At 53.1% G+C, this 12666-nt stretch overlaps 1 protein-coding gene across 2 annotated transcripts in view; it reads right to left on the reverse strand.

The window, feature by feature from the left end:
* Positions 1 to 12666, reverse strand: part of UNKL (unk like zinc finger) — a 46230-nt gene that overhangs the window by 8386 nt on the left and 25178 nt on the right. For both annotated transcript variants that reach the window (XM_008146367.3, XM_054714583.1), the window contains 2 exons: positions 12180 to 12242; positions 7208 to 7385 (listed from right to left, as the gene is read on the reverse strand). In XM_008146367.3, the coding sequence (XP_008144589.1) occupies positions 7208 to 7385; positions 12180 to 12242 (241 nt within the window). The remainder of the gene's footprint in view (positions 1 to 7207; positions 7386 to 12179; positions 12243 to 12666) is intronic.

A 12666-nucleotide genomic window follows, 5' to 3' on the forward strand; every position in this document is an offset into this window, starting at 1 on the left:
CTCTGGGGTCCCACAGGATCAGCTCAGGGAAGGTGTGGCCCCAAGACCCTTGGGAAATGCCCAGGGGAGGGGCAGCAGGCAGAAACACCCTGGGACACACCCCGTGAGCCAGAGCAGCCTTCCCAACCCAAAGTTCGGTCTCGTCCACAGGAGAGCGTGGTGGCATCGAAGGCACAGCACTCAGTTCTGCCACTAAGCACCGTTTTCCCCCGACCCCTCACCTCTGGGGACCCACTCTCTCCCCCACAGAAGCGGGCCTCTCCTATGTAGCCGAGCCCTGTCGCCCCTGGTGGCTGAGGGTCCCCTAAGTCTCCCATGATGCCTGGTCAGATGCACCAGGTCTCATTTCAAGAGGCCACAAAGTCACCCTACCCTGCCCCTGCCCCCAGGACAGACATCTCCCCACCCAGGGGACACACCACGGGGACCCTGGTCAGACCTGCTTCTCTGGGTGAGCGAACTGGGCTTCTGGAGGCTCCTGCCTCTGCCATGCCCCCAGCTGCCTGGTGCCAAGTGTCACAGAGTCCCCCGGACCACATCCTACAAGCAACATCAGGTTCAAGCTGCCCACGGAGAGGCCACGTCAGAGGCACAGCCATGTCTCCTGCACAGGGTCATGCAGGAAGCAGCTGGGCCCAGGCTGCAGGAGGAGCTGCATTCAAATATAAGAGTTGAGCAAAGTGCGACTCAAGGACCAGGGGAGCCTGCCTATGCTGGGGAGGGGGCTGCTGCCTTTTTCAATGAGGCATTTACTGTCATCGGCAGGAAATATGGGACAAGAGATGTGTGACTTCCAAAGAATGTAAGTCCTCAGCATAAGCAAATCTATGGGGAGCCAGCTGTGGTACACAGATAGAGGGGACTTGGGGTCCAGCCCAGAGAGGCATCCCTAGCTACACTGTCCTTAGCCCCTGGGGGGCGCTATGTGAGGGCTCCTGGCCGATGAGCGGTGCTCAGGCACGCACATCTGAGAGCCACTGGCTCCCGCCTCCCGCCTCTGCGGTGTGAGGTCTGTTGTGCACACTGCAAAGTAAGGGGCCTCGTGTCCAGGATGCAAGGGAGCAGCACTGCCTGGCGAGGCCCAGGGCCTGCATCTGACCCTTGTGTCATCACCACTGCCTGCAGGTACCACCCCGACGAGGCCCCGCTTGGGAACCAGGGCCCAGAGCAGAGAGGAGACCATGCTCCACTGACCAGAGATGATGTTGGGGGAAGCACTCTGAGCGACGCCCCCAACCCCAGCATCAGAACATCCCGACCAAGCTACCAAGTCACCTGGAGAACAGTGTCCAACCCCCCCCCCCGCCCCGCCCCACTGTTATCTGTCACCAGGAGCAGTGGGAGGTACCAAGGCCATGCCCACTCCAAGAGAACTACTGACACAAAGGTGTTAAAGACTTTGAAGGTCTTATCTGGAAAAGTGGGGTTCTACTGCCCCCCCCTCCCCCCACGAATCCCTAGATTCCATCTGTGAGAGGCGGGAAGGTGCTGAGCTGGAGACACTGACCCTGCAGATGCCTAACTGTGCAAGGACGACAGTGGGGCAGCAGACAGCACCTCAAGCTCTTGTGTTCCTGAGAAGGTGATGGAGAGACAATGAACATTCCTCACTGTGGCCTCCTGAATGTGACAGCAGCAGCCGTGAGACGCTGCCCGGCTCAGCCGGACCAGCTCCTCCAGCAGGTTCCCCTGATACACCCCACGGCACAGCCAAGACCAGGCAATGTGGAAACAGCCTGACGCCACCGTCCCGACCTCAGGAAGACCTTGAGGCAGGGACCCACAGGGGCAGCGCCGACCTCTGCCCTGCAGTCTCCCTCCGTGGGTTCCCTCTGCCCTTCTCTGCAGCCAGTTCCTCCCTCTCCACAGGCAGCTTCTTCGGAACATCCAGGGCCCCAGGAGCCTCTGTGTCCGGGGGCTGCTGAAACCAAGCACCACAGGTCGGGCAGCTTCAAACACCACAAATCCGTTCTCCCAACTCTGCAGCCAGAAGCTGAGATCAGGGTGCGCAGGGCTGCATTCCCTGTGGAGGCTCCGTCCTGCCTCTTCCAGCTTCGGCTTTGTCAGCAACCCTTGGCCTTCCTTGGCTGGTGGCTGCATCACCCTCTCTCTCCTCCATCATCACATGGCTGGCTCTCCTCTGTGTCTGTGTTCAAATCTCCTCCCTCTTATAAGGACAGCAGTCATCTTGGATTAGGGCTCCTGTTAATGACCTCATTTTACCTATTTTGCAAAGACCATTTCCAAATAAGGTCATGTTCCCAGGTCAGTGGCAGGGGGGAGGACTGAGGCATATCTTTTGGAAAACATAATTCAACCCACAACAAAGGGGATTACCTGGGGACATGCCCACCTGATCCATCCCCTCCGGGCTGTGCTCTGGTGCTTGAATGGGCACCTCCCACAGACCCACAGCCCAGACCTGCTGGGATCCCTCCACAGACCTGTCCTGTTGCTGTGAATTCCAGTCTCTCGCTGGCACCTGCTCTCCAGGACCCTACAGCCCTGCAGGCTCTGCAGCATCTCACACAAGCCTGGCTCTGCTGGCCAACCCCTCCTTCCTGCCATCCTCAGTTTCCAACTCACTTTTCAAGCTGCCGCCCAGGCCTTGCCCTCCGGCCCTGTGCCGTGCCCCAAAACCTCTCTGGTCAAATGCAGCCCCTGCCTGCCGCCTGTCCCTCTCCACCCTCCTAGGCCTGGGGCAACTTCTCAGCCCTCCCTCTGCCCTCGGGAGGGAGCTCAGCAGCCCTTCCACGCTCAGGCACACGTGGTTTCTGCAGCCTCTCAGCCAGCTGCCCAGATGCCCCTCGGTGCAGCTGCACTGCCGTCTCAATGTGCGCCCAGGTGCCTCCCGCAAACTGGTGCACCTGGGACCACTCACTGACCAGGAGCCCCGTGGGAACCCTTAGCTCCTCCTCCTCCCTCCGCACACAGCAGTGAGGCCCCAAGCTCCAGCCTTCTGCAGGCTGCCCTGCCCCTTCACCCTGACCTGAATTGTCTCAAGAGTGGCCTTGGCAGTAGCCAGTCCTGCCTCCCAAGAGAATGCGCCATCTTGGCACGCAGGTCAACACTTCCCGGCTGGACTCTGCCTCACCCTGCCCCATCCTGGTCCTGCCGAAGCAGCCTTTCCACCCAAAATGGTTCCTCTTCTGTCCTCAAGCCCTGACACTGCTGCTATAGGCTGCAGCTTCCATTAGCCCCACTAGTCCTGGGGGAGCTCCTGCTCAGCCTCCAAAACCCTCTTAGGATCTCCCCCTGCTCCATTCCTGCACATCAGCCTAGACCTGATCCAGTGCTGACTGATGTGCGGACTCATATTGTCTAAGAGCACTGACCCCCTCCCCCCTCCCAACCCTTTCACTCTGCCCTGCCTCCTCCATCTCTCCAGGCTCCCTGTGCTGCAGCAAAAGAATGGAGGCCCAGACGCGCCCTTCATGAGCTGATCTGGAGTTGGGCCTGAAAACATGGATTCAGCCCTCAGCACCTGCAGTCCTAGGATCAGGTTAGTGAGGGTCAGCTGAGTTCCAGAAACACCTTTAGAATAATAAAGGCACAACAGGGGAAGCAAACTAGACTGCTGGAGCCTTTCTCACCTGGAAGTGATTTATTTCCCCATGCTCCCCAACCCCACCCCATGACTCAGCACCTAAGTGCACCCCTACTGCCCCCTCAGGTGCAGAGTGGCATCAGAGGGGCCAACCCTGCCCCGACAAACCACAGCCTGCTTTCAGCTTACAGGCAGACCACTGCTCCCAGGATGTGTCCTGGCCCACTTTCTCATCAGCAGTACTTCTTTCATCCCACCATACCTGCTGTGCCCTGAGAGCAGACCCAGGTCTCCCAAAATAAAGGGAGAACTGACTTTCTAAAAGGCTTTAACACTCAACATGCAGATGAACCCACCTACATACATAAATTGTGCCATCTGACCCAGAACAAGCCTTGCCAAGATCCAGGAACCTCCCTGATGTTAATGAGAAATTAGCTGAAAGCTGCCGAGTAATGGCTCTGGCAGAGCCCCGTTCCTGACGTGACACAGCAAATTGGAGAGGCGCCGCGATCCCGAGTCAGGGGAGTCACGGGGACAACGCACACAGTGCACAGAATTAAAGGCCAAACTGGGGGACCCGCGGCCGGGGGAGCTCCCCGCACCCATCCTCCCCCAACTACAAGACAGAGAAGCACCTGGCACACCTGCTCACTCGCGGGTCTCCGTTTCCGACAGGGTAGGCGCAGGCGGCGATCGCAGATGAGACGGAAAACCGTCCTCTCCCGGCAGCAAGAGACCCACCTCTGCTCGGCGATGAGGGCTCCGCTGAGAAGCCTGCGGCTGGCGCCCACGCAGGGACCCGCGGGCGCCTCTGCAGCGCAGGCTCCCCTGCAGAGCGGGCTCCTCAAGCGGGCAGATCTCCTTCCCCTCACTCCGCAGCCCCTAGGAAAGCTGGTGCCCACCCCTGCCCTCGCACCGGGCGCGGGCGCCGAGGACCAGAACAAGCGTCGGGAGGGGAGAGAAGGGGAGGCACACCTGAGGGGGAAGGTGCGCGGAGGAGAGGTGGTGGGGAGACGCACCTCACTTGGGGTGTTGGCGCGCGGAGGGGCCGCACCACACCTGAGGGGGGCGCACGGTCCGCTCCGCAGCTTCGCCTAACGACGACCCGCTCCCGGAGGACACAGGGCTGAGGATGCTGACTCACGGGCCGCTGCCACTGCCACCGCCGCCACCGCGGATTCAAATACGGCCCGCGGCCCGCCCACCGCGCGCCCGCCGCGCCCACGAGTGACGCAACCTTCGGCGCGCCCCGCCCCCAGCCCCGCCCCGATTACGCAAGCCTTAGAGGGCGCCGCCCCGCCCCGCGCCGCCCCAAGGTGCTGGGAATCAGGGCTCTCGCTGCTCTTGGCCGCTGGCCACTTCCAGCAATGAGCTCCTCTGGTTACTGTTTTAATGGTCACTATTTTTAAATGTTATTTATTTAGTTAAATCCTCACCTGAGGATATTTTTCCATTGATTTTTAGGGAGAGTGGAAGAGAGGGAAAGACAGAGAGAAACAGCGATGTGAGCAGGGGAGGAGCCTGCAACCAAGGTACCTGCCCTTGACCAGAATCGAACCCGGGATCCTTGGGTCCACAGGCAGACCTCTATCCACTGAGCCAAACCGGCTAGGGCTAATGGTCACTATTTTTAAAAATATATTTTTTAATCAATTTCAGAGAGGGAGGGACAGATAGAAACATCAATGAGAGAGAATTATTGATTGGCTGCCTTTTGCATGCCCCCTACTGGGGATCTAGCCGAAACCCTGGCATTTCCCTGACCCATAATTGAAGCATAACCTCCTGGTTCACATCAGCAGGACTTAATGATCACTATTATTATTATTATTATTATTATTATTATTATTTTGTTAATCCTCATTAGAGGATATTTTTCCATTGATTTTGAGAGAGAGAGAAACATGGGTGTGAGAGAGACACATCGACTGGTTGCCTCCTGCATCGGGCAGGATGGAGCCTGAAACCCAGGTATGTGCCCTGGACCTGGAATCGAACCCAGGGTCCTTCAGTCCGCGGGCTGATGCTCTATCCACTGAGCCAAACCTGCTAGGGCAATGGTCACTGTTTTCATCTGAAACCTGTTCATATGAAGTGAAAGGCAAAGGAAATGAAATCTGTCAAATGACCTGAGATGATTCCACAAAATCCATTAAATACAGAATAGTCTAGAAACCACACCTATTTTTGTTTACTCTAAATGAATAAATGAATCATTTTAAAGTGGATTATTTTGATTCAGTGCCTTTGTAATAAAACTGTACCACAGGAGGAACCATCCAGCTATACCTGTTCACCCCAAAGCAGGTCGGTGTGGGAGTCCTCAGCAGTGGGAACACTGCCCAGCTAGGGCCCTCCTGGGGCCAGAGGGCAGTTCCAAGGATTCCATTTCTTCCATAACTGGGGCAGTATCAGGCTATAATTTTACACGTGATCTCCGGAGGGTGAGCATAGAAAACGTGAGGATCACACTGACAGTAGAAGCTCATTATTTTAACAACAGCAACAGAAATGTATTATCTGTAAATGGAGGCAATGTTGATCCTGAACAAAAATTCACCTCTTTACCTCCTGGTAGTTGGTTCAAGAAATATTTAAGTCAGTGAAAGAACACACAGCAAGATGGCCAATGACACACTAACACAGGCTGAGGATGCCCCCTTAGGTGTTAATGACTGCAAAGGTTACTAGAAACATGCTAACTCCAATCTTAAGTCATCACCTGTCCATCGAGACCCCTTTCAAAGCACAGATGCACCCAGTTCTATTCTTCACTCAGGTGAGCAAAGCCTCACCTATTTAGGGGCAGGAATTTCATTTTCCTAATTAATTTGCTCTTATGCTCAAATTTTACTATTACTACCTTTGTATTGGGGGAAAGAAGCTTTCCTTTAAGAGTTGTTTGTGCTTATCCATAACAATGAAATTTTGTGCTGCCCAGGCTGGGACTCCTACTGGAGCAGCAGCCCTCTCCTGGCCAACAGCCACACCTTCCCAGCCAACTCTGGCACAGAGTTTGGAACTTCCACAAACAGAAGGCCTCCCCTGACCCTCCCGGTACCAGGACAGAGGCGTGTGAGGGTCAGCTGAGCAATGCAGAGCGCCCTCCACCGGTCCCAGGTGCCCCACCACTCCGATGTGGCCTGCGGGGCCAAGGGGCAGGCACAGCCCCCACCACCCTCTTAGCTGTAAGTCCATCTTGCTCTTCCCCACCTGAGCCCCAAGCCTCCGTCCGGGCCGAAGACAGGTTCCCCCAGCCTGGCTCTAATCACAGGGCTCATCAGTCCACAAACCCTCAATGACTCCTAGCAGCTGGGAGCCACGATAGTCATTTGTAATGACTAGTCGGCAGCCATGCCCACTGCCTTCTGGACTCATCCCTACTCCCTCCCACCCTTGTCATGGCCCCCCACCTTCCGCCCTCGCCGTCCCCCCAACTCCCACTTCAATCTCCCTAAAGCCTCCCATTCTCTGCCTTGCCCTGAGGCCTGTGCAGCTGCCCCACCCGAGGGCTCCTCATCGGCTCTGCAGCCCATGACCACGTGCCATACAGCCAAGTGACAGACGACCGGATCACAGGTGGTTTCCCACCTCATTCCCAACACGCTGCCATGTGAGTGCGAAGAGAAGTCAGGGAAACCAGAGTCCTGGGCTTACCTGGGATGGCCTCGAGGGCACTGCCCGTGGGGTCCAGGGGGTGGGCACGGGCCGAGAGGATGGGCAGAGCAGTGGGGGAGGAGCCGCTGGAACCCGCACTGGACGCCAGGCTGGACGCCACGCTGGAGCTCACGCTGGGAGCAAGCGGGTGGACCACTGTAAACACCGCCAGGTGGTTCTGTGCAGAGACACAAACAAGATGAGCAGGCGCACCTGCACCGACCGAAGCAGCAGGACCTGAGTGCAGTCACGGACAGACAGAAGCATCGGCTAACTTCCACCCCAGAGCAAAAAGCGATGGAAGTGGACTTCACCACTAAATGTCTAGTGATTCACAACGACCTAGACAAGCAGACTCACTAGCTGCCAATCCCCCAGGGACGGGAACAAATGGGTCTAGAAAGTCTCATCTAACGAACTGCTCTGCAGAAAGCGGTTTTCTAAAGGAGGCATTCACCACTAGGAAACAAACCACCCACAGACAAAGCAGTCGAGAACCAGCCCTCTTCTGAAGACTGATGAAATGGTCCCATAACCGCATTACCGAAGAAAAGTGAAAAAATGGGGACATTCACAGTATACGATGGGCAACAGATGAAAACACAGAGAGCTGGCCCAGTCTTGGATGAAGAGCCGCGAATGTGCAGGGCGCTGTGCACAAGAAAAGCCGCAGTGAAAATGACCCGGGACAGAGCTGGGAGCCAGCCCACACCGCGTTTATTAATTTTATTTTTAAAAATTTATTTTTACTTTTTTATTACAGCTTACTGTACATTCAGTATTATTTTCAGGTGTATAACATATTGGTTAGACCCGTGGTCGGCAAACTGCGGCTCGAGAGCCACAGGCGGCTCTTTGGCCCCTTGAGTGCGGCTCTTCCACAAAATACCACGGCCTGGGGGAGTCTATTTTGAAGAAGTGGACTCAGAAGAAGTTTAAGTTTAAAAAATTTGTCTCTCAAAAGAAATTTCAATCGTTGTACTGTTGATATTTGGCTCTGTTGACTAATGAGTTTGCCGACCACTGGGTTAGACAATCATATACTTTACAAAGTGTTCCCTCTGATATTTCCAGTACCCCACTGACACCACACAGCTTTGTCCCTTCAACTTTGTCCCCAATCCCTGAAACCCCTCCCCTCTGGCAACCATCAGTCTGTTCTCTGTATCTATGAGTCTGTCTGTTTGTTCATTTATATTGTTCTTTCTTTTTATTGATTTTATTGATTTTTAAATATAGTTTTATTGATTTCAGAGAGGAAGGGAGGAGAAAGATAGAAACATCAATGATGTGAGAGAATCATTGATCAGCTGCCTCCTGCACGCTCCTACTGGGGATCGAGCCTGCAACCCGAGCATGTGCCCTGAAGGGCATGTGCCTATGACCTCCTGGTTCATAGGTCGACACTCATCCACTGAACCACACTGGCTGGACCGCACTGAGTTTAAAGGCAGACGCCTACGTTACTAGGACGTCGGGAGTCAGAGCTATCTGGAGGCAAAATGATGTGATGTCTGGGCTCTGCCTCCAAATAATACAGAAGTTAACCTGGGGGTGGGGCAGCTACTACAAGACCAACAACAGGTGGGGTTACCAGTTTGTCAGCCTAAGGGAGGTTTTCCATAATAAGGAGTGTTACTATGCATTTTGTCAGACAGAAATCTGCAGAGGACAGTTTTTCAAAGTGAATATTACTTGGCCCAAGGCCTGTGTTCATGGGCTCCCAACCCCCTCCACTGGCTTTGCTCAAGAGAGTGCCTCTTGGCAGGCCACGGTCCACAGGTGCAGAGACCCTGGAACTGATCACCACTGTATGTTTGAAGTGACAATCCTATATAATAAAAGGCTAATGTGCAAACTGACCAACCGGCAGAACGACTGGTTGCTATGACAGGCATTGACCACAAGGGGGCAGATGCTCAATGCAGGAGCTGCCCCCTGGTGGTCAGTGTGCTCCCACAGGGGGAGCACTGCTCAGCCAGAAGCTGGGCTCACGGCTGGCAAGCGCAGTGGCGAGAGCCTCTCCCACCACCTCCACGGCAGTCGGACATCCCCTGAGGGCTTCCAGACTGGGCTGAGGGGACCCCCCCACCAGTGCACAAATTTCATGCACCAGGCCTCTAGTTTAAAAATAAAAACTAAAACTGCAGAAGCCTGGACAGCTGTGTCCCCTATGCTCCCTGAGGTTACCCACAAGCAAGCATTCCTGTCCGTCCAGCTGTGGAGGTGTGACCACAACCTCCCTATAACCCATGGAGATGGGTTACACTGCAGATGCCCCAAATTAAAACCCACACACAGCCTGACCCGGAGCCACCAGCCTGAGGCACACACTGTGACTTCACTTACCCACACAAGGCAAGTCACACTGTAGGAGGACATGCCCCATAAAAGACATCAGGGACAACTGGTCCTGAAATTTGATGACAACATCCTGTTGGGCCCTTTCACGGAGGCCGTGGTAGTTACAAATGTACCAGGATGGGCCAAGCATGGGGCCCCACCCCTACCTCCCTCCAGCCCCTAACACTACCATTCCACTTTCTCTCTGTATGAATCTGACTCTTCTAGGGACCTCTCATGCATGAAATCATAAGTGGTCCTTCGTGTCTAGCTCACTTCACTTAGCAAAGTCATCTTTTTTATGGACTGAAGGTCTATGTCCCTCCAAGACACCAGTGTTGAAGCCCTAACCCCAGATGACTGTGTTTGGAGACAGGGCTGTGAAGGAGGCGATTAAGGTTAAATGAGGTAATAAGAGTGGGGTCCTGATCCGATAGGACTGGTAGGACTCGTATCCTTATAAAAAGAGAAAGAGATACCAGGGATGTGCACACACAGAGACATAGAATGTGAGCACACACAAGACTCGGGCAGTCTGTAACCCGAGAGAGAGGCCTTGGAGAAATCAAACCTGCCTACCCTTTGATCTTGGACTTCCAGCCTCCGGAAATGTGAGAAAATGAGTTTCTGTTATTTTAGCCAGCCAGTCTATGGTGTTTTGTTATGGCAGCCCAAGCTAACAGTCTTCAAGGTTCACCCGAGTTGTAGCCTTCTAAAGGCTGGCTAATACTCCACGGTGTGTATACACCACAGTATGCTTATCCATTCATCTGTCGATGGGCACTTCGGTCGCTTCCATCTTTTGGCAATTCTGAATAATGCTGCTATGAACATGGGGGAACAAACATCTCTCTGAGACACTACTTCCAATTCTTTTGGGTATACAGTATATCCAGAGGTGAAATCGCTCCATCATATGGTAGTTCTATTTTCAATTTTTCAAGGTACTACCATACTGTTTTCTAATGCATAAAGGTTGCAACTTCTCCACATTTTCACCAACACCTCTTATTTTCTGTTTTTTGTTTGTTTGTTTTCTTACAGCAGCCATCTTAATGAGTGTGGAAGTCACATCTTATTGTGAATGCATTAGATAGGACAAAGATCTCAATGGACAGTTCTAAATGTTATTTCTTGCTGAATGTTAAAATATAGCACAGTAATTTGCAGATGCAGCAGTAAACAGGATAAGCTGAAGGGGGAACTCAAGAGATGACATTGCCAACTGCAAAGAAGCAATCGACATGTAATTGACCAAATCGTGTACACAAGCAATGGCCAAGCCCCGCTTCCAGGAGGCAGAGCTTTGCTGCAAGTAAATAAAACTGCCTTGTGACAACACTTCTTGTTGTTTAATTCTCACCTGAGGATACTGATTTTTAGAGAAAAAGGGGGAAGAGAGAGAACAACGTTGATATGACAAACACCAATCTGTCGCCTCCTGTACGTGCCCCAACCAGAGATCGAACCCGCAACCTTTTGGTGTCTGGGATGACACTCCAACCAACGGAACCACCCTGCCAGGGCTCATCTTTGTCTTTTTTTATTTTTATTGATTTTTAGAGAGGAAGGGAGGGGGGAGAGAGAAACATCAATGTGAGAGCGTAACATTGATCAGTTGCCTCCTATACGCCCCTACCAGGGATCAGCCCGTAATCCCAGACATATGCCTTGACCAGGAATCAAACCAGCAACTCTTTGGTGCCCGGGTCAACGCCCAACCCATTGAGCCACACCAGTCAGGGCCGCTTTTTAAAGATTTTTAATTGATTTTTAGAGAGAGAAGAAGAGAGAGGGAGAGAAACGTTGATGTAAGAGCAAACATCTATCAGCTGCCTCCTGCACATGCCTCACGGGGGATCGAGCCCACAACCTGGGCAGCCCTTTGGTGCATGGGAGGATGCCCAACCGACGGAGTCACACTGGCCAGGGCTCACCTCTTGCTTTAAACAGAGCACCCCCAGTGGTGAACCCCTGGAGTTTGGTAACAGATGTGAAGTGTATTTCCCCAATGACCAGTGGTGTTGAGCATCTTTTAATGCGCTTATGAGCTTTTTGTATATCTGCTTTGGAGAAATGTCTATTCAAGTCCTCAACCCATTTTTTTATATAAACTGAAGGCAAAACTGTCCACCAGCAAAAAGATTACAACTCACCTAACTGGCATATGCGCTTTATTGCGGTGATCTGGAAGCCAAACCACAATTATCTCCAAGGTCTGCCTACACGACGCAATTTTTTAAACATTAAAACAAAGGACATGTGGAACAGACGACTTTAAGAAGGTAACGAAAAACAAGTTAAACGCCCTGGCTGGGTAGCTCAGCTGATAAGAGCAGCATCCCGATACCAGGTTGCAGGTTTGATCCCCAGACAGGGCACAAACAAAAAATGAGTGAACACATAAATAAGTGGAACACCAAATTGATGTCTCTCTCTCTCTCTCTTGCTCTTTCTCTCTCACTTTCTCATCAATAAACTAGGTAAGTAAATACGTAGTTAAATTACACGTGAACATTAACCAGGCCGCTCTGTGCCAGGAGTGAGCATGACCAAGTTAGAAGGCCATAACCCAGGCCTGCTGGCCCTGACCACAGGGTGAGGGAAGCCCCGCCCCAGGAGAATGTACCTGCTTACTGTCGTGCTCACTGGCTTTCTGGCTGCCTTCAGCAGGGGAGTCCCTCCACTTCGCCTGTAACAGAAAAAAGAAAACATAGTTGATTAAAAATACAAATATACAGAGACCCAAGCTTTGACAGGTACCAAAGTCTCATCCTATATAATAAAAGGGTAATATGCAAATAGACCGAATGGCAGAACAACTGAACAATCAATCAAAGCATAATATGCTAATGATATGCTAAGGTTGCTCAACCGCTTGCTATGACGTGCACTGACCACCAGGGGCCAGACAGTCAACCGGTTGACCAGTTGCTATGATGTGCTCTGACCACTAGGGGGCAGATGCTCCAACCAGTAGGTTAGCTTGCTACTGGGTCCTGCTGATCGGGACTGAGCGAGATGGGCTGGACATGTCCTGGAGTCCCCCAGTGGTCCCTCCCCGGTCCAATCATGCACCGGTGGGGTCCCTCAGCCTGGCCCGTGCCCTCTCACAA

Source organism: Eptesicus fuscus, chromosome 4 (assembly GCF_027574615.1).
Source record: "Eptesicus fuscus isolate TK198812 chromosome 4, DD_ASM_mEF_20220401, whole genome shotgun sequence".
NCBI lineage: Eukaryota > Metazoa > Chordata > Mammalia > Chiroptera > Vespertilionidae > Eptesicus > Eptesicus fuscus.